The 18646-nt window shown below is 66.0% G+C and overlaps 11 protein-coding genes across 11 annotated transcripts; 5 read left to right on the top strand and 6 right to left on the bottom strand.

Annotated features, from left to right (window-relative positions):
* Positions 1-125: 125 nt before the first annotated feature.
* Positions 126-1595, top strand: EMIHUDRAFT_207456 (hypothetical protein; the record flags this gene model as incomplete). The annotated part of the gene is made up of 1 exon (XM_005774644.1): positions 126-1595. The coding sequence occupies one exon, from the start codon at positions 126-128 to the stop codon at positions 1593-1595; it is 1470 nt and encodes a 489-aa protein (XP_005774701.1).
* Positions 1596-2211: 616 nt separating this feature from the next.
* SOD2B (mitochondrial manganese superoxide dismutase) lies at positions 2212-2945 on the top strand. The gene has a single exon (XM_005774643.1). The coding sequence runs from the start codon at positions 2310-2312 to the stop codon at positions 2691-2693; it is 384 nt and encodes a 127-aa protein (XP_005774700.1). The 5' UTR covers positions 2212-2309; the 3' UTR covers positions 2694-2945.
* A 366-nt stretch (positions 2946-3311) lies between these two features.
* Positions 3312-3889, bottom strand: EMIHUDRAFT_450743 (hypothetical protein; the record flags this gene model as incomplete). Its single annotated transcript, XM_005774642.1, has 2 exons — positions 3312-3641; positions 3710-3889. 2 exons carry the CDS (start codon positions 3887-3889, stop codon positions 3312-3314), a joined length of 510 nt encoding a protein of 169 aa, XP_005774699.1.
* Positions 3890-3986: 97 nt separating this feature from the next.
* EMIHUDRAFT_207453 (hypothetical protein) lies at positions 3987-4428 on the top strand (the record flags this gene model as incomplete). The annotated part of the gene is made up of 2 exons (XM_005774641.1): positions 3987-4011; positions 4088-4428. The coding sequence occupies 2 exons, from the start codon at positions 3987-3989 to the stop codon at positions 4426-4428; spliced, it is 366 nt and encodes a 121-aa protein (XP_005774698.1).
* A 514-nt stretch (positions 4429-4942) lies between these two features.
* On the bottom strand, positions 4943-5667 carry EMIHUDRAFT_207452 (hypothetical protein; the record flags this gene model as incomplete). Its single annotated transcript, XM_005774640.1, has 4 exons — positions 4943-5097; positions 5245-5281; positions 5356-5442; positions 5581-5667. The coding sequence occupies 4 exons, from the start codon at positions 5665-5667 to the stop codon at positions 4943-4945; spliced, it is 366 nt and encodes a 121-aa protein (XP_005774697.1).
* A 98-nt stretch (positions 5668-5765) lies between these two features.
* Positions 5766-8295, bottom strand: EMIHUDRAFT_450742 (hypothetical protein; the record flags this gene model as incomplete). Its single annotated transcript, XM_005774639.1, has 8 exons — positions 5766-5781; positions 6271-6551; positions 6744-6876; positions 7138-7346; positions 7389-7565; positions 7591-7621; positions 7938-8155; positions 8254-8295. 8 exons carry the CDS (start codon positions 8293-8295, stop codon positions 5766-5768), a joined length of 1107 nt encoding a protein of 368 aa, XP_005774696.1.
* Positions 8296-8679: 384 nt separating this feature from the next.
* On the bottom strand, positions 8680-9682 carry EMIHUDRAFT_435621 (hypothetical protein). The gene has a single exon (XM_005774638.1). It carries the CDS (start codon positions 9508-9510, stop codon positions 8761-8763), a length of 750 nt encoding a protein of 249 aa, XP_005774695.1. The 5' UTR covers positions 9511-9682; the 3' UTR covers positions 8680-8760.
* Positions 9683-11395: 1713 nt separating this feature from the next.
* On the top strand, positions 11396-12382 carry EMIHUDRAFT_207449 (hypothetical protein; the record flags this gene model as incomplete). Its single annotated transcript, XM_005774637.1, has 3 exons — positions 11396-11902; positions 11999-12202; positions 12293-12382. 3 exons carry the CDS (start codon positions 11396-11398, stop codon positions 12380-12382), a joined length of 801 nt encoding a protein of 266 aa, XP_005774694.1.
* A 483-nt stretch (positions 12383-12865) lies between these two features.
* On the bottom strand, positions 12866-14813 carry EMIHUDRAFT_207448 (hypothetical protein; the record flags this gene model as incomplete). The annotated part of the gene is made up of 6 exons (XM_005774636.1): positions 12866-12939; positions 13122-13185; positions 13428-13463; positions 13654-13713; positions 14200-14285; positions 14378-14813. 6 exons carry the CDS (start codon positions 14811-14813, stop codon positions 12866-12868), a joined length of 756 nt encoding a protein of 251 aa, XP_005774693.1.
* Positions 14814-16301: 1488 nt separating this feature from the next.
* Positions 16302-16685, bottom strand: EMIHUDRAFT_207447 (hypothetical protein; the record flags this gene model as incomplete). The annotated part of the gene is made up of 2 exons (XM_005774635.1): positions 16302-16362; positions 16522-16685. The coding sequence occupies 2 exons, from the start codon at positions 16683-16685 to the stop codon at positions 16302-16304; spliced, it is 225 nt and encodes a 74-aa protein (XP_005774692.1).
* A 448-nt stretch (positions 16686-17133) lies between these two features.
* EMIHUDRAFT_44617 (putative cytochrome b5 reductase) lies at positions 17134-17775 on the top strand (the record flags this gene model as incomplete). Its single annotated transcript, XM_005774634.1, has 1 exon — positions 17134-17775. A coding segment is annotated over one exon (642 nt), but the record flags the coding sequence as incomplete, so codon positions are not given.
* Positions 17776-18646: the final 871 nt, after the last annotated feature.

The following is an 18646-nucleotide window of genomic DNA, read 5'->3' as shown; positions in this document are numbered from 1 at the left end:
TAGTGACAATTGCCTCAGCTTCTAGGCTAGTGAATGGCGCAAAGTTGGAAAGTACCTTTGCCACCTGGCTCCCAAACCCGAACGAAGATCAAAGCCCCAGGGGTTGGCGCGCGGCATGCGCGCGAATGGCCCCACACGGCCCTCTCGCTCGACCGACCACACTGCGGGCAGTTAACCAGGGGCCAGTGCGGCCATACGGGCTGGCGTGGGCGTTTCCGGGGTGGCGGCCGCACGATCAATCCTGGCCGTACTGCGCGCTGCTCCAGGATCGTAGCACCGGCCGATTCTGCAAGCCCAGCACTTTCAGGTGTGGATATCAGAACGGAAACTTCCAGCTGAATGTCTCGGGCCGTTGCAGGGGCGATTTCTTCTGCGGAGACGCGCAGATACCCTGCGGGTCCTACAAGTCCGAGAGAATGACCTGCGACTGTCTGGGGAATTTCCAGAGCATAGATTACCGCAACCTGCGATGCTCTGGCCGACCAGCCGACGGCGTGCAGCGTTTGCCAAAACCCCTGCAGTGGAAATTAGTGTTGGTCGCCGTCGTTCGTGACGAGTTCGACTATCTGCCCGATTGGGTTCTCTACCACAGAGCCCTGGGCGTCCACGCGTTTGTGCTAGTGTCGAATCAGTGCAGCAACGCCTCCCACCAACGCTTGCTAGACACCGTCGACGGCCCTAAGCAGCGAGGCGTGCTAGTTGAAGTCATGCCAAGCTTCCGATGTGCAAAGAAATTCCAGACCGCCGCTTATCGAGCCGCCATTCGGCACCTCTCGCTGCGCCAACAGCAACACCGCCTATCGCTGGTCGCCCACCGGACACGCGTCGGCTTCATAGACATAGACGAGTTCCTCGTTATCGGATCGCAGCCCAACTCTTTCAGCAGTCGAACTCTTTCAGACCAGCTCTTTCAGCCCGGCATGGGCTGTGCCACGCGCAACGGAAATTGCGTCGCCCCCCAAGCCTGTCAGGCTGCTCCCATGTGGACCGTGGGCTCGGTTGTCTTTGGAACCTCCTTTGTCGCACTTGCTCCTGAAATTGGCCCGGTCCCCGCCAACTTTTTGCTCGCAGCTCAGGACACCTGCGACCGCAACTGCACGGGGCCAGACATAGTCGCGCTGTCCCAGCGCTCGATGCACAAGTCGTTCTGCATCCTGAGCGAGCTAATTGCGCGCCCGAATCAAACATTCCCACTAGGATTGGGAAGCTGGGTGCACGAGTGCCTGCCGACAGCGCTCGGAGTCGCCCTGCCCGGCGCCGACGCGCGCCTCAATCACTACTTCACCAAGAGCCGCAGCGAATATCGTAAGAAGCGGTGGCGGGGCCGGGCAGACAAGCCCAAGAGCTGGTATGCAGATTTGAGAAATGAGTCGCTTTGGTCTGCGCGCGTGGACCTTCGCCTGGTAGAACAACTTGCACTACGGTACCAACACTCTAGCGGCCGAGAGGAGAAAATGCTGCTGCACTCCCTGATGCAGAGTCTACGGAATCGGTCCGCGCTCCCTGAAAGAGCGGCGGCCATGCTGTCTGCACACTGCATAGCCACCAAAAGCGTGGCGTGCACGTGGCTGGGCGTGGGTCACGCTGAGTCCTGATACCACACCCCTTGAGCAATCGTTGTTACCTTCGGTTGATGTGTTGTCTGTTGAGAGTGAGCTTTTTTAGCATACCTTCGGGTACAGGTGCGAGGTGGTGTTAAGAGCTAGTGCTCGATCCTGAACCTGTGTTATCCCCCCCGCCCCCCCCCCCCCCAACACACCAGTGAGGGCTGAGGGCGAGACGATCGAGCTTCGAGGGGCGGTCCCGTCGTTCCATGCGGAAGACCTTATCCCAGTGCTCAGTCTGTTGAGAGGGTACCACCCCTCCGTGCGCCTTTCGCTCAAGATCAAGCTGGGCAGTCGGATTTCTTTGTCTCTCTGCCTGCATTGCCACATCACATCGCATAGGGTGGAGGTGCTGTGAGTATGGCAGTGGCGGCGGGGAGTAGAGTACTGCTCGTCGCCTTCACGGCGTCTACAGCCGCACAGAACCTCCCTCTCCCGCCACTGCCATACGCCTACGACGCGCTTGAGCCGCACATCGACGCCACTACGATGGAGGAGCATCACTCCAAGCACCACCGAGCCTACACAAACAAGCTCAACGCGGCGTTGGAGACGCTGAGGGGTGACCCAGCGACCAAGGCGCTCGCAAAGCTGGGCATCGACACGCTGCTTCAGCGGCTCGACCAGATCACGGACTCGAAGCTGCGTGCCGCCGTGCGCAACGCCGGCGGAGGCTTTGTCAATCACGAGCTCTTCTTCGCAACCATGTCGCCCGACGGCGGGGGAGACATCGTGGAGCACGCCGGCCTTAACGCGGCAATCGTGTCGGCGTTTGGCACCATGGCGATGCTCAAGCGCGCGCTCAGTTTGTCGGCGCTGGAAGTGTTTGGCTCCGGCTGGGCCTGGCTGGCACTTGACCGGCGTTCCGACAAGCTGGTCGTCCAATCGACGCCGAACCAGGACACGCCAGCGATGGACGCATCGACGGTGCCGCTCCTCGGTATCGACGTCTGGGAGCACGCGTACTACCTCAAGCACCAGTCGCGCCGCGCCGACTACATCAAGGACTGGTGGCACGTCGTCTCCTGGCCAGAGGTCGCCCGCCGCTACGACGCCGCCCGCGCGGCCACGGGCAAGGCGGAGCTGTGAGGAGGTGAAGGGCCAGGTGCGTGGAGGCGGCGGCGCCGCGGCCGAATTTGGGCTGCTTAGTGCTCACGGTAGTGGAACTGTGGAGCACGTCGCCGGGCGCGAGGCTTGCGGCTTGAGGCGGCTCCGGCTGTGAAGCGGCGCTGCATGGCCCAGGCGCGCGCCAAGCGGAGGGCTGGCTGGAGGGCCTAGATAGCGACGTGAAAAGCGGAATGTGAAGAGAGCGTCTGTGAGTTCTGAGACGTGTCACGTGAGAGCCCCCCAAAAGGCGGCGCAGGGGGGGGGCGCGCCGTGTCGCGCGCGCAGGGGTGACCGGCGGCGCTGTGCGCACGCCTCACGGTCCGCCACGGGCGATGAAAAAAAGGAGTATGCACTGGCGTGGTGTACCAGGTTTGTGTAAATCAAATGGAAATGCGCGAATAAGACATTACCGCCTGCGCGCCAACCCAACTATAACAACGCAGGCTCGCGGCACTCAACCCCCGAACAAATGTGCCATGGGTCGGGGAGAGAGGCTGCGAGCCTGGCGACGGGTCGCCCCGACAGAGCTGACCGTCCACATGGGGGCGCGCCAAGCTCGCGGCGACATTACGTAGAACAGGCAGCGACCAACGTGGCCAATCAGGACTTGACATTGGTGAAGGGCAAGCGGAAGGTGCCAGACTTGGCGTCCTCGGTCAGCGTGCTGGGCACCGGCTCGCCAGCCTTGATCTTGCGCGCCCGCTCGTCGGACAGCGCATTGAGCCGTGTGATCTGCGGCACACACTTGGGAAGCTCAGAGGCACACGCGCCGGTAACATGGCTGCCCCTACTCCCCTTGGCCCGCTGGTGGGCGAGGCGCGCCTCCTTTTTATGGTGCAAGCACTCGACGTAGTCCTCACGCAGCTCCGCGCACGCCGCCGCCTTCTCCGAAGGCGACCCACTCTTCTCCGAGATGCACTCCGCAAACTCCTGCGGGCGGGGAGGATCCGGCGTTGTCGCGGGGGGTGGCGGCGCGCCACGGCAAGGGCGAGACGCACCCGATAAACCGGGAAGCAGCGCCCGACTGGCGCGCGAGTGCCAAAGCCGCTGGCCATCCGAGGGCCCCTGTAGTCGAAGCCCGAGCCGGCGCCAGAAAAAAAAGCCGGAAAGCTCAAGCCCGCGCGCTCCGTGACCGGCCGCGGCTCCCACGCGAGCCGAACTGCGGACACACATGTCATTCGGAACACCGTCGGATAGCGTTCCTAATAGCGACTAGCACAACCTGCCAGTCGTCTTAGTCCCAGAAACCCCGAGGAGTCGCAGTATAACGTGAACATGTCCCCAAACAACTTCTATCCAGGTACGTTTTATGGCCGAGTGCTTGCTCTCGCTGCTGACGCTCCTGCCGCTCACGCTGCCGCTGGCGACACCGGAAGAGGCGCGGTCCCACGACGAGGCTCGCAGCCTCGTGGCTCGCTTTCATTCCTATGGCGGTGGCGACTTCGAGTACCCCGACAATGCCAACATTCCGCTCGAGGGGCTCGGCCACGAAGAGTCGCTCCACGTCCGCGCAAGCAGCCATGCCACAGGCAACGTGACGCACAGCCTGATCACAGACCGCTTTCACAACAACGGCCATCTGACTGTGCGGGGGAAGATGGTGATTCGTGACGGCGCGCACTTTGTCAACGATGGCACACTCAATGTAGAAGGTGTTGGGGAGCATCGGCCGTCGGCTCTCGTGGCAGAGAGAGAGGGACAAGGAATGGCAGGGTAATCGGATCGAATGGAGCACCAATGACGTCCTTGTGCGTAGACATCTGCCGTGCGTGACAACCTGCGGCAGAACTTGTCCTCATCTACCGACTGGTGCGCCTTCCTCATCAGACGCAGACTGCTCTGCGTCCCCACGGGATCTTTATCGCCGTAGAGAGTCAGCGCCGGCCTTTGACCAAGATCCAACGAGGAGTGCGACACGGGTCACGGCTAGTTGCGTGTGCAATGAGCGGATATATGGTTCGAAGCGACGCGCAGCTACAGACAGTACTCGGAAACTCGCAGTAGTGAGTACCTCCTCTGTAGACCTCCTAAAGTCGTACCTCGAAGGGCGTGCGGGTCTGGCTCGCGCGCGTTGCTGACCCCCCCTGCCCTTCCCCTGAGCGCCGTATACGTCGACGTGAGAATCATGCGCCCTCCTTTGTGCAATTGTGGGGTGTACGCTTCTATGAAAAGAGAAAAGAGGGACACAAATCCCTCAACCGGCAGCCAGGTCGCGAGCAGAGCCAGGCGAGCTACCAAAGAGCTGCGTTGCGCTTGTCCTTGCGCCGTAGAGCCGCGACGAAGGGAGCCTGGCTGGCTGTGAGACTGGCAGCGACGCCGAGCGAGCCACCGGTGCGCGCCGCGGTGCCGGTGATGGCATACACGAGTCGCTCAGGAGGCGGTAGCTCTGGTAGCCGCGAAGCAGCCAGCTAGGCGCTGCGGCGCCGCGAAGGTGTTCCTCGAGGTGCCTCCTATTCGCAGCAATGCTGAATACTCGGAGGCGCGCCCGAGCCCCTCCTCCCTCTCTCTCCGGGGGGCGCGCTCCTCGTGACACGGAGCTGCTCGATCGCCTCGCGGATCGCCGCCAGCTCCTACCAGAGAAGGCTGCAACATCAGGACACATCCTCGGTGCTCGCGTGGCTCCGAACGACCCGCCACGCTCCACCATCGGGTCGAGGCCGTCGCTGGCGCTGCGGCTGGCCGGCGCCGGTGCCGGAGGCGGCGGTTCAACAGGCGAGAGCGAGCGCATGTCCTGCGAGGCGGGGCGAGGAGGTGTCTTTGGCCGTGGAGCGTCTAAACCGGAGTCCCTCAGAAGTGTCAAGCCGCTGCCCGGCGCCTGCAGGAGCAGGAGGAGCGAGCCGTGGATGTCCTGCAGCGACTGACTCTCCACCGACTCCGTTTGCCGCTCGTCCGACGACTGCAGCCGCCGAATCTCGAGCTGCAGCCGCTGCACCTCCCGCTCGTGCAACACGCGCATCGCCGCGCCGTCGCCGCCGCCGCCGCCGCCGCCGCCACCACCTAGCGCCTTGCGAAGCTCCGCCTGCGCGGCCCGCATCTGCTTGGCGTGCGACAGCTTCAGCGCGGCCAGCTCCTGCGCGAGCTCGCCTGCAGCGCGGCGCGGGAGGCGCTAGCGGGCGGCAATGAGCGGGCGGCGGGTAGGAGGGCGGAATGCGGACAGGCGGCTTGGGCAGCTCAGCCGGTGGCGGCGAGGGTGGTGGATGGGCGGGTGGCGCGGCGTCGGCGAGCGGGAGGGCGGACGGGCGGAGGAGAGAGGAGAGAGGAGTGGGTCCGTGGGGGGACGTGGGGGGCAGAGGGAGGTGCACCGGCGAGAGAAGCGAGCTCCTCCTCTGCAGCCTCGCCATGCTCCCCTCCGCTCGACCCCGTCCCTCCGCCCGCCTCGCCCGCCGTCAGCGCGCCCGCCTCCGCGCTGCTGCGCGCCGCCGCCTCCGCCCGCAATGCCGCCACCGTCTCCTCCTCCTCCCTCAGCCGCTGCGCCATCGCCACCACCTGCGCCCGCGCCGCCTCCCCCCTCTCGCGCAAAGCCGCGACGGACTCGTCCAGCTCCGGACAGCGCTCGCACGGAGCCAGCCGCTCCTCTGCCGCCGCCTGCAGCTCGGGGCAGCGATCACACGCCACGTTTGTCGGCGGCGCCGCCTCCCCGATGCACGCCTCCGCCCTCGCCAGCAACGCCGCCAGCCGCTCCTTCTCGCTGGCCAGCGCCTCCTTGTCTCGGCAGAGCGTCGCCACCTCTTCCTCCAGCGCCGACTCGCGGGCGTGATGCGCCTCCTCCGCCGCCCTCCGCGCCTCCTCCGCCGCCCTTCGCGCCTCCTCCGCCGCCCTCTGCGCCTCCTCTGCATCGCTCTGCGCCGCAACAGCATCTTCCCGCCGCCCCTCCGCTGCCCTCGCCGCCGCCGCACTCTCCTCCGCCCGCCTCACCGCCACCGCGCGCTCCTCCGCCGCCCTCGCAGCCGCCGCGCTCTCCGCCGCCGCCCTCGCAGCCGCTGCGCTCTCAGCCGCCGCCGCAGTCTCCTCCGCCCGCCTCGCCTTGTCCACTTCTGCGCGCAACGCCTCAGTGGCGCACGGGAGAGGGCCGGCCGGGTCCGGCAGCCGCTGGGTGCGGAGCTGCTCGGCCTCGGCGCGGCGAATGGCTGCGTCTGCGCGTGCGGCCGCCTCGAGGTCGGCCAGCCTAGAGTATGAGTGCAGCGGGTCCGAGGCAGGCTCCGCAGGCAGCGACTGGGCAGGGCGAGTGCAGTGGCGTCCACTGCTTGCGGACCCGCGGGGTCGGGACGAGGGCTGCTCAGAGGCGAATGCGCGAGTACGATGCGAATACGATGGAGGAGCAGTCGGACGCGCGCAGCATCCGTGCCGGCTGGAGTGGTAACTGCACACGCGGTACTCACACGCGGACCCGCACTCCGCATCTACCTAGGTCTCGGGTGCGGCCAGCCTGCCCTCGAGCAGCTCCACACGCGCCTCGGACGCGTCGGCGCGCCGCGCTTCGCGGTCGCGCGCAGCGAGCAGGTCCGCCTTCTCGCCCGCCAGCTGCTGCTTCTCGGCCTGCAGCTGCCGAAGCTGCGCCACCGCCCGCGCCTTCGCGACCCCCCACTCGTCTGCCTGCTGCGCCAGCTTCCGCTCCTGCTGCGCCAGCTGCCGCTCCTGCTGCGCCAGCTTCCGCTCCTGCTGCGCCAGCTGCCGCTCCTGCTGCGCCACCACCGCCGCGGAGGAGGCCGAGGTGGCGGAGGCCGAGGTAGAGGCAGCTGCCGCGGCGGCCTCGAGGGCAGACAGCTTGCCCTCGAGGGACGCCTTGTCCGCGGCGAGCCGCTCCGCCTCTGCCGCAAGCCTCGCCCTCTCCGCCGTCTCCGCCGCGAGCCGCGCCTAGCAGCGCAGTGACAGGTCACACAAAGCTATTCGCTGGCGCACGCGCGTTGGGCCTCCGCTGCGCGTGCCTCCATCTCCTGCTGCTGCCACTGCCGCTGCTGCTGCTGCTGCGCCACCGACTCCCGCCCCAACGCCTGCTGCTCCAACTGCGACATCTGCTGCTCCAGCCGCTGCTTTGCTTGCTCCAGCTGCCACTTCTCCTCCTTGAGCCTCTGCGCTTCGGCGGCGCTGCTCTGCTCAGCTGCGGCGCTGCTCTGCGCGGCTGACGACAGCGAGTCGAGCTGCTGTTGCAGCAGCCGGGCAGCGGCCGCCTCAGCGTCTCGCGACTCTCGCAAGGACGCCCACTCGTCGTCTCGATGTGAGGCGGACTGGCCACCCCCAGCCTCGAGCAGCTTGCGGTGCGCCTCGGACGCTCGGAGTGACGCCCGCAGCCGCTCGATCGTCTGAGCCGCCTCGGTCGCCAGCCGCCGCTTCTCACCTTCCAGAGCGAGGATGCGCCGATTCTTCTCCTTTATCGTAAACTCGATGTTGAGCGAGCCATCTCCGAGTGTTGTCTGGAGCTGTTCTCGAATGCGGTCCTTGGCGTCCTTGATACGGCGCATATGCTACGGGTCCCTAGTATGGGTTCGTCCACTGTTCACAGCAGTGCGGGGTCCCCTGGGGGTAGGGGACCCCCGGGGAGTACCAGTATGGATTTCTTTTTCGGCCGCCAATTCCAGGGCTGCATTTCTTCTTCGGGCGGGCGGGAAAAAAAGTCGCGGCAAGCCTCTTGACTGCTCCCACCACCTCTTTGAGGAAGCTATCTGCTTTGACCAACACAGTCTCACTACGTGGCTCCACACCACTCACTCTCATGCGTGACACTCCAATTAGAACTTAGCGTGACACGCTCATCCAAACTTAGCGTGACACGCTCCGAGATTGCAATCTCCCCAGGGTTCGGCTCCAGTGTGGGTAGGGGATCCCCTACCCCCAGGGAGGGGGAACCCGCACTGGACGCGCGTCTCCGGAGCATATGCGGGGCGGCGCGGCAGAGTGGCGCGCTGGCGTTGCAATTCTTTTCACCTGTGTCGAGCCTTTCTGCTGTGAGAGAGAGTTGTTTATTTATATTCTTTTCTGAAGTTTTTTAATAAAAGAAAATCTACCCCAAGTCTCTCGTCCAACCTGTAACCTGTAGCACTGCAGCCGCCCGCTACTCGAGCAAGCGCAGGTTGAGCATGGCCTGCTCTCCGTCGAGCCCCGCCATTTCAAGCGTCGTCTCGCCCCCCTCGCCGGCGCGCGACACGTAGCGCGGGTGCGTGCTCACCAGCTCGAAGCGGTCGCCCAGCGCGCCGTGCAGCGTTTCGGGCAGCGCCGACTCCACCCAAGTCCTCACCTGCTGCAGCGTGGCGCCGCTCCCGAAGCGACGCGAGATCCGCGTGGTGGGCAGCCGCACCAACACGCGAACGGTGCCGCGGGCGGCCGCTTGCGGCTCCGCCGGAAGCCACGCAGCGAGCTCTGCCTGATGCGCCGCCGCCGCCGCCGCCGCGCGTGCCGCCTCTGCCTCCGCTGCCGCCGCCTGCGCCGCCGCCTGCGCCGCCGCCGCCTGCGCCGCCGCCTGCGCTGCCCGCGCTGTCTCTTCAGCTCTCCTCTCTTGAGCGATGCGCTCCTCCTCGCCCTCGAGGCTCTCGCCCATGTCCACCTCCAGCGCCTCCACGTCAACGATGCAAACGGCCTCGACCGGCGTCGGCGGGATGCCCGTGCAAACCTCGCTCACCAACAGCTCGAACTCTTCGCCGCAATTCGCGATTCGAATCGTCTCGCCGCAGCACAGCACTGTGTACACACCGTGCAGCCCCGCCTGCAGCAAGCTCTGCTGGTCTTCAGCCTCCTCGTAGAAGCGCGTGCGCGCCGGCCGCAGCCGCACCAACGAGGCACGGGGCACGTCGACGCTGGACAACATGAGCGGCACGCCCTCCTGGGCGCCAACCGCCTGTAGCAGCCAACGGGGCAGCGCAACGTGCCCTTCAGCAGCGGTGAACTCCAGCAGCCCTGCAAGCCGGCCGCCCCCTCCTTGTCCTCGCCCCGCTGCTCTCCGAGGTTGACCATGGCCAAGTGTGCCGCGTCCGTCGCCGCACTCCACCCTCAGGCACAGCGGGTTTGGCAGCTGCGGCGTGCCATGCCTCGCCTCGGTCAACACGCCAATCGCCTCGAGGGCAGAGGGCGGCAGGAGCACCTTGTCGCCGCCGCCGTGCGGCGCCTCGAGCGCGATGAACGTGGCGCCCCACACGCCCTGCATTGGGCCTGGCGCGGCGGACGACTGTCGGACTGGCGGCGGGGAGAGGCCCGCCGAGCTGCTGGCGGAGGCGGCGGCGAATTCGTCGGCGAGGGCCTGCCAGATGGCTGGCGCGTTGTTCAACGTGGCCAGCACAAGTCGCAGCGTCGGTGCGTCGTGCGTGCACACAAACGCAATCGGGCTCGAGACCGGCTCGGGGGCAAAGCCGACGGCGCGCAGCAGCATCCCGCCGCCGGAAGCGGCCAGCAGGCGGCCGCAGAGCGCCTTGTTGGCCGCGCCGATGCGGCGAAATCGCGCTTCGTCGCTCGCCAAACAGTTGCTCACGTAGGTGCAGCATAGCGAAATGGCGTCCTGGGCTCGGCGCGGCGCGTTTGCGTTGCCAACCGCCACCACCTCCTCACGAACAGCGACGCAGATGTCGTGAGCGGCTCGGATGGCGGCGGCGCGGCAGGCCACCTCGCGCGGCTCCGCCGGCGCCGTCCAGATGAAGCTGCCTGCTCCGAGATCGGCGTCGAAGCCCAGCGCGATCACGGCAGCCTCGCCGCCGTCGCGGGAGAGAAGACGCTCCTGCAGCACCCGTGACTTGCAGGGCAGACACCCGTACTTGGCTGGATCTTGCGCCACGTTGGAGAGCAGCTTTGCGCAGGTGAGCAGCGCCTCGAGAGCCGCGGGTGTTGGGTTGCGCTCCACGAGCTCCAGCACGGCGGCGTGCGCTTCGTCGGGAAGTGTGGCAGTCCAGTTTTGGAGCATGCCGCTGTTGCGAGCAACCAGGGCGAGACCGAGGCCTGTCGCAAAGGCCGCAGCCACTCCCAGCTGCTCGGTGTGAACAGACCAGCGCATAGCGCCATAGGACGTATTTTCTTGTCAATAACAAGGCTGTGAACAGAGTTCGTACACCGAGCAGCAGGGATCCGCAACTCGAGATCCCTCGAGAGTTCACGCGGAGTCGGCTGGGGCTATACCAGACAGGACCGAGGCCCCCTCGAGGTTCACATACCTTGTTATGGTAAATTCTTTGTCTTAGCCACACGAAATTTCTTTTGCCCGAAGAAAGAAAACAGACAGCCCAAGAGAGGGATACTACGTGCCTCCCCGCTTTTGTAGCCTGGCGTTTGTGCCCCGTTTGTGCCGCGTCCCGTGCCCCCGAGTTCATTTTAAGTATGCTTTTAAAGAAAAGAAAGAAAACAGACAGACCAAGGGAGGATGGGAGAACGGCACGCCGCCATCACACAGGGATTTTAAGGAGAGGAGTGTGGTGCTAGCCGTCGCCCACCCTCGTATGCTTTTGCCCAGTGACACACACACACTCACTCACGTAAAGAAAGAAAGAAAACACACAGCCCAAGGGAGGGATGGGAGAACGGCACGCCGCCACCACACAGGGATTTTAAGGAGAGGAGTGTGATGCGCTAGCCGTCGCCCACCCTGGGGAGTCTGCCTCTTCGTATCTCTTTTCGCAGTCTCTCGCCGCTTCTCGTTGCAACTCTCTTTTGCCAGCAAAATCGCCTCAGTAATTCTTTTGCGCAGCCGGGACTAGCACGACGCCGCCTGGATGACCTCACAACGCTTGAGCGACACCGCGTCCAAGCTCGACGCCGCCTCCAAGCTGCTCCGGGCGAAGCCGGAGCAGTCCCTCATCGGCGATGTTGGACGTGCACACGGTGACGCGCGCAGCGCGGCTGCGTCGCTGGCCCAGCAAGCGCGGGCGCTGCACCTGTTTGACATCCTCGACGCACCCGAGACACAAGCGGTCGCGTGCATCGCCGACCTGGACCGGCACGCTGCGGTGTACGCGACCTGCGCAGGCCTGTTCCTCTCGCTCTGCGGTGGGGTCGTGCACAAGCTAGCGGCCTCGCCGTGCGCTGACGTGCTGCGGTGCGCGGCGCAGCTGCTCAGAAAGACCGCGGCGCGGCAGGCTCAGGCATCGGACGTCGGAAGGCTGGAGGCGGCGGTCGACGCCGTCGGGCGGCTGGCGTGGCAGCCCGGGAGCGCGGCGGTGCTGCTGATTGAGCGGCAGGAGGGGCTGATGCGTGACGCGCTGCAGGAGCTGCTCGAGGCTGTCGAGGAGGGGGCGGGCGAGCAGGGCGAGGGCGAGGGCGAGGAGGAGGAGGAGGAGCTCATCCACCAGCCCGCCCTCGCCCTCGCCGTGCGTCAGCTCCTCGAGTCCACGCTCTCCACGGTGCACGCGTCGCGCGCAGCGGCGGTGCGAAGCACAGCAGACTCCGGCCAGAGCCGGCTCGCCGAGCAGCTGAGCGCGGGCGCAAAGGCGGCGAGCCAGCTCGTCGACTCGCTCGTCTGTGCGCTCGTGCACGAGGACGACGCCGACGGCGTCGCCTCTTACAGCACTTCGCTCGGCAAGGTCGTGCGGAAGCTAAACTCTCTCGGCGCCGGCGGCGCAGACGCGGGGGCGGCGGCGCTCGACGCATTGGTCGAGCGCTGTGTCACCGAGGCTCGCCGCGCCGCAGGCGAAGAGGGCGACGAAGGCGCGGTATTATCGGCAACTGCACAGCTTGCGAACGCGTCCCTGAAGTCCACGTGAGAAAAAGAGAAAACTCGGCGTGTCGCGGGTGGGGGTGTCCAAATGCGCCGCGCGCACGGGCGGCGCAGTTTGGCCGGTCCCCGAAGGGTGTCGTGCGTTGTGGTTGAGCGAGACTCTCGTATATGTCCTGAAGGCGCTCTTTATATCACAAGCTGTGTCCTGATCTCTTTCTCTCCTCTCCACCGCACACTTAAAACCGATGTAGAGGCCTACGGTAAGGAACAAGTTCTCGGAGACACAGTGACCCGCGCTCCTCTCTTGCGCTCGCTGGGGCTGGCCGGCCGCGAAGCTGCAAGCTCTCGCGCGGCCCCGTTCTCGCGGGCCGCGCGGTCACTCGAGGGCTGGGGCTCGACGCCAACCGTTGAACGCCCCACCGCCCTTCCCTCTACTCGCCCCCCCTCGCTCTGACTAGCCACCGCCCCTCCTCGAGGACTGGCCACCCGCCTCCTCCGTCCTCCCAGCAGCTCCTCCCTCAGCTAGAGGTCACCGTCCCTCCGCCCTCCTCCGGTAAGGACGCAGCATGTCCTTGACGCAATCATTCACAGTGAGCGAGACGCCTGCGCAGACGGCAAACAGGGGGCTCGGAGCCAAGCCTCCCGCCCCCCCTCCGCCCCCCCCCCCCCCCGCAGGGCGAGCGCGCGCCGGTGGCGAGAGGGTTCTTGATCAGGTTGAGGGCGAGGCCCTTGTACCTAGGAGGCGGGGGCGGGCGCGTCGTGGACGCGTCGTGGGCGCGTCCTACCGTCGAGAGGAGTGGCATCGCACATCCCCTTGAGCCCCTCTTGCCGGAAGACCATCATGATCGCCTGTCCACGACGCACGCCGCTGCTGTCAAACGAGTGAGACGAGCCGAAGAGAGGCCAAGCCCCGCGATTGGCTCGACGCGGGCTCGGCGAAGCCACAAGAGGTTTGGGGGAGGGGGAGGCCCCCGGCAGAGCCGGGCTTGCTCAAGAGGCGCGTGGCGCGTGGCTACGCCCGAGTCTGCCCGCGGGCGGTGAGCGCTGCGTGCGGCAGGGGGTGTCATGCGGGGCTCACAGGCCTGCCCCACACTCTTCCTCGCCAGCGGAGAGCCGTCGCCGAGCGCCTAGGGCAAGGTGAGGTGAGCTGCACACTGGTGTGGGGCAAGGGCAAGGGGCTGTCCCTCGCGTACACGCCCAAATGCAGGAGCCTCGAGGCGTTGACAGTGCTAGGCCCGATGCGCGTGTGAGCTGCGTGCGTGTGAGCTTGTGTGCGTGCGTGCGTGCGTGGCCGAACGCCTGCTGCCGTCTGCGGACCGTGTCGAGGGGGTAGATGAGCAGCTCGCCCGAGAGGCCGGCCAAGTACCCAAACACAGCCTTGCACGCCGTGGGGTACCTGGGAGCGGCCGACGCGGTAGCGAGGGGACGTGTGTCGCCGCCGCGCCTCTCTCCCCGCCGCTGCCGCGCGCCGCTAGTATCCTCGCTCTCTCTCTCTCTCTCTCTCTCTCTCTCTCTCTCTCTCTCTCTCTCTCTCTCTCTCTCTCTCTCTCTCTCTCTCTCTGCTATCCCTCGCCTTTGGTACGCGTCGCTCTTCTGAAGCTCGACCTTGAGCGTCTCGAAGACGCCAAAGCCGAGCGCGAGCCTACGGCAGTACAGCCGTGTGAGCCGTACCGCGAGCCTGCGGCGTGCTGGCGCCGCGGCTCACAAGGCCGCGACTGCGCCCTCCACAGGCGGAGAGAGGCGGAGAGAGGCGGAGAGGGGCGGGAGGGAGAGAGGCGGGAGAGAGAGAGGCGGACGGAGAGGGCGGCGAGCGCCAACCGTCGTCAGAGGGGAGGGCGGCGAGCGCCTTGGCCCCGCGCCAACCATCGTCGCGGCGAAGCCGTGGTAGAGAGCCCGCACGCCGCCCTGCCGGCCGACGTCGGAGAGGATATCGGCGAGCTTCGCCTCGCCTGCCGGCCGGAGGAGAGGAGGGGAGGGCGACATCAGCCAGCTGCGGCGGCCCCCCTCCGCCCTCTCTGCCAGGCGTCGCCTTGCGTCAGACTGATGCGCACGCGGATCGTGTCGAGAGGGTGCGTGGCGACGGTGGCGCAGAAGCCGGTGGCGAAGCCGGCGAAGAAGCGCGTCCCGAAGCTCGACTCGCCGCCTCGCGCCTCGCCGCCGAGCGCCGCCTTGATGTTTCGCTCCCACCACGGGTAGATTGTGTAGACAAGCGACGAGTGTGGGATGTTGCGGACAATCCCGGCGGTCGAGCCGCGGAAGAGGCCGAGGACGCCGCCCTCCTGCACGGTCCTCCGCAGCACCGTGCCGTACGGAACGGGCTGCCCCGGGTCCACCTGCCGGATCCACTTTAGCCGCTGAATGGGCTGCCGCGCGAGTGTCGCGACGGCGCCAGAGATGGAGCCGGATATCATCGTGACCTGCCAGCCCTTGAGACCCTCCGCGCTCGCGCTCGCGTCGCCCGCCGACGACGACGCCATCGGTGCGCAGGCCGCCGGCGCGCTTGGCGACGAGCAGCGAGTTTACGGCGGCGGCGGCGATATGAGAAAAAATAGTTATCTCCTTCCTCATCGCTCTGCTGGCCTCGTTCTGCGACGGCGTCGGCGTCTGCCGAACACTTGCCCTCGCGGCTTCTCTCACCTTCGGCCTAATCCTCGCAGGTCGCAGCGTATCACACGTTCCACGACTGAATCTGAAGAAGCGTCGTGATTTCTTGTTGGTTTTCTAAAATCTCTTTTCTTGAGTGTTAGATTTGTTTGGTATTGCTAAAAATCTCTCTCTGAATCTGAAAGAAAGAAAGAACGAAAAAGTTGTTGCACGACTGTTGGCAGAAGTGTGCGAAAATTCTTTTCGCGCAAAATTCTTTTCTCTCGCGATGTATATGACAAACAAACAAACTCTCTGTGCATGCCCGCCTCGTCGCGCCGCCGCTCTCGCCGCCTCGCCGCCGCCTCCGCCACCGCCGGCACCGCGGCTCCGCCAAGCACGCCGCCGCCCGCCCATTTTCCTCCCTTCCTGCCGCCGACCTCAAACAAAATCGAGCGGGGCATGCCAGTCGATTTCTTCGGCGACTACCTTTACAACAAGGCCCACCACCGGCGGCCCCACGACGGCGTCCTCGCCGCCTGGGCGGACGCGATGCGCGCCCCGGCCAACGCGCCGGTCGTGCACGGCGGACAAGGAGAAACCAGAGCTCACCCGGCAGTACAACGAGGGGTACAAGACTGACCTCGCAGAACCCCATGCGGGGCCGGGAGGGTGCGATGACGTGAATGAAATCAAGCTCTGGACGCCCCTCCTCAAGACCTCCTCGCCGGGCGTTGGCAACGCCTCGAGTGGCGGCACGCCCGCCTCCGTTGGCCACTCCTACGCCTTCGGCAACACCGAAGAGAAGGCCCGCCGCCTAAACATGGGCTGCAAGGCGCGCGGGCAGCCCGGCCAACCCTTCTCCCACAAGACCGGCCACGGCTACGTCAAGGCGCGCGCATCGCGGTTTCTACCACGAGGCGATCTTTGTCAAGCGCAACAACTTCAACCTGCTGCTCCACGAGACGTTCGGCGGCGGCTTCTCGCCCACCGCCGTTCTCAAGCTGCGCCGCCTCGCGCGCAAAGTCGCGCGCGGCAGCGTTGACCGCACGGCCTACTCGCCCAAGTACTCGCTCTCTTTTATGTCCCACCATGCAGAGCGCATCTCTCTCTCTGTTGTGCGAGGCGTGAACCGCGCCATTCGCTCTCACCTGGCAACCCTGTCTGCACGTCTCGCGCGCGCGTGAACAGGGCTCCAGGCCCCAAATGACGTGTGAGTGTTAGATTTGTTTGGTATTGCTAAAAATCTCCGACCCTCGCCCCTAGCTCCCGAACGTTCGATTCACAACGTAATCCATAAATAAATAAATAGAGCAGACATCTCCAGGGAGAGATGGGCGACGCACACGAACACAGAGGGACAGTGCAACCGCCAGCCGCGTTCAGGTCAGCGTGGCAGTGGTCTGGTGTGCACCAGGACCGGCCGAGGAGGTCGCAGCCGCACTGGGTTGGGCGCACACGGGGCAACCCGCAGGCCCGGGTGAGGGAGAAGGGGACGGCGACGGCGAGGGCGCAGGTGCCGGGGAGGGCGAGGGTGACAGGGAGGGCGACGGTGACGGAGACGAAGGAGACGGCGGTGTGGTCGTCCCGATCGGACCAAACCTGATGTTGCTGAACTTGACAAAGCTGTTTGGATAGTTCTCGCGCACGTACTCGGGCGTGCTCGTCTCGTCGCCGGGGCAAGGCCCGCGCAGGTTGGATGGCGGGTGGCCAAAGTCGGAGTCGAGCCACTTCATGTTGACCGTCTCGTCGTCCCAGAGCGACATGACGAGTACCATGCCCGTCTCGTGCGCGATGTCCATCGACTCCATCCCGCCCTTTTCCAAGAAGTTGGTGCCGTCGGCTGCCCACTCGGCGGCGGCATCGCGCATCGCAGAAGCCCTCCGTGATCGAGTCGTGCGGGGAGCCGACCTTTGTGACGGTCGGGTTCTGCACCACAACGCCGTCCTGCACGTAGAAGCGGCGGATCTCGGAGAGCGTGCCGTCGTCGGTAGCCTTTTCTTTTGGCCTTTTCCCACCCTTCTCGCAGGCGAGACCCTCGCCCCCCCGGTGTGTATACATGTGTATATGCTCCGCCGCGCCGCCGCCTCCGGCGCCGCCGCCGCGGCGGTCGGCGGCGGCTACCTCTGGGCGGCCTCGTCTCGCCACGAGGCAGCTCGCGAGCCTGGCGGAGCGCCGCGCGCGCTGCGGGCGGGCGAGGCGCTGTACTGCACGCTCACTGAGAAGCAATGGGTGACGCCGAGCGCCGTCCGGCTGCGGTTTGCGCTCCCGTCGGCAGAGCACGTGCTCGGCCTGCCGATTCCAGGCCACGTCATGGTCATCGACGACGCGCAGATCTACCGGCCGTACTCGCCGGTCACGGTCGACTCTCAGGCGGCCGGCTACTTTGAGCTGCTCGTGCGGCACTACCCGGGCGGCGAGATCTCGACGCGGCTCGCCAAGATGAGCCCGGGCGAGCGCGCCCACTTCCGCGGGCCGGTGGGCAACGCCTTTGAGTACACGGCCAGCGCCGCGCCGCGCCGGATCGGCATGGTCGCGGGCGGCACCGGCGTCACGCCTCTGTGGCAGGTGGTGCAGGCGGCGCTGGCGGACGAGGAGGACCGGACGAGGCTGAGCCTCGTGTACGCGAGCCGCCGCGCGGACGACATCCTCCTCCGCGACGAGCTCGAGCGGGCCGCCGCCGCGCACCCGGACCGGTTCTCGGTATGCTTTGTCGTGTCGGAAGGAGGCGGCGCGCCGGCGGGCGGGGTGGCGGGCCGGATCGACGCGGCGGTGCTGCAGCGGCACCTGCCCCAGCCGTCGGAGGACGGCAGCGGCGTGCTCGTCTGCGGCCCGGACAGCATGCTCCGCGCCCTCTGCGGCCCGCGGGCGCGGGACGGCGGGCTGGCCGAGGCGGCGAGGAGGCCTCCGCTCGGCGGCCTGCTGCGGCAGCTCGGGTACGAAGACTGGCAGGTGTGCTGGCTATAAAGTGGTCGTAGTGATAGTGGTTAGACTTGAAAAAGTGTCACGGCTGTGCCTGTGGAGCGCGAGTGAGAATGCCGTGGCGCATGTGCTTGACAGTGGGTCCACCGACATTGACGCGGTAAAAGAAAAAAATCCCTGGGGAGCGATCATGCGAGCGCGCTTAATTTCTTTTTTCACGCGGCTGTGGTTGGACATCATGGAGGAGGAATGAGCCGAGCAGAGCTCCAGCGGCTCTCCGACGCCATGGCTGGTGCACAAGTGCACATGGCGTACCGTGCTGCAGGTGCACCGACGGTGTACCCGGTCATAGCGTCGGAAGATGAGGTGCACTCGGGATTTTGGTACCTGCCCGCGAGTGCCGACACCATCGATGGAGAGGAGCCCATCTTTCAACCTGAGTCGTTTCTCCTCGTCTCGAGCCGCCGCGCAGACGGCTGGCAGGCCATGTTTCCCGATGGCAGCGTCAAGATCATGGCGCTCAAGGACCTCATCGGAAAGTACAAGCTGGCCCGGCTGTCGGATGGTCTTGTCCCTCCTGAGAAGGGCGATGACGAGTGGGTGCGTATGCGCAGTTACGACAACCTCTCCCTCTTCTGGACAGGCTCGTGGGAGCTCGCCCAGCAGCACGGAGCCGCCGCCGCCGCCGCCGTCTCCGCCGCTGCAACGGCGGCGGGGAAAATGACCCGCGGCGACCGGACCTACACGGCATCCGCGGTGACTGATGACGGATGTGACGTGCATGTGTGCCAACTGCATGTGTGCC

This window comes from Emiliania huxleyi (genome assembly GCF_000372725.1).
Source record: "Emiliania huxleyi CCMP1516 unplaced genomic scaffold EMIHUscaffold_31, whole genome shotgun sequence".
Classification (NCBI taxonomy): domain Eukaryota; phylum Haptophyta; order Isochrysidales; family Noelaerhabdaceae; genus Emiliania; species Emiliania huxleyi.
This window is presented reverse-complemented; position numbering and strand designations above follow the sequence as displayed.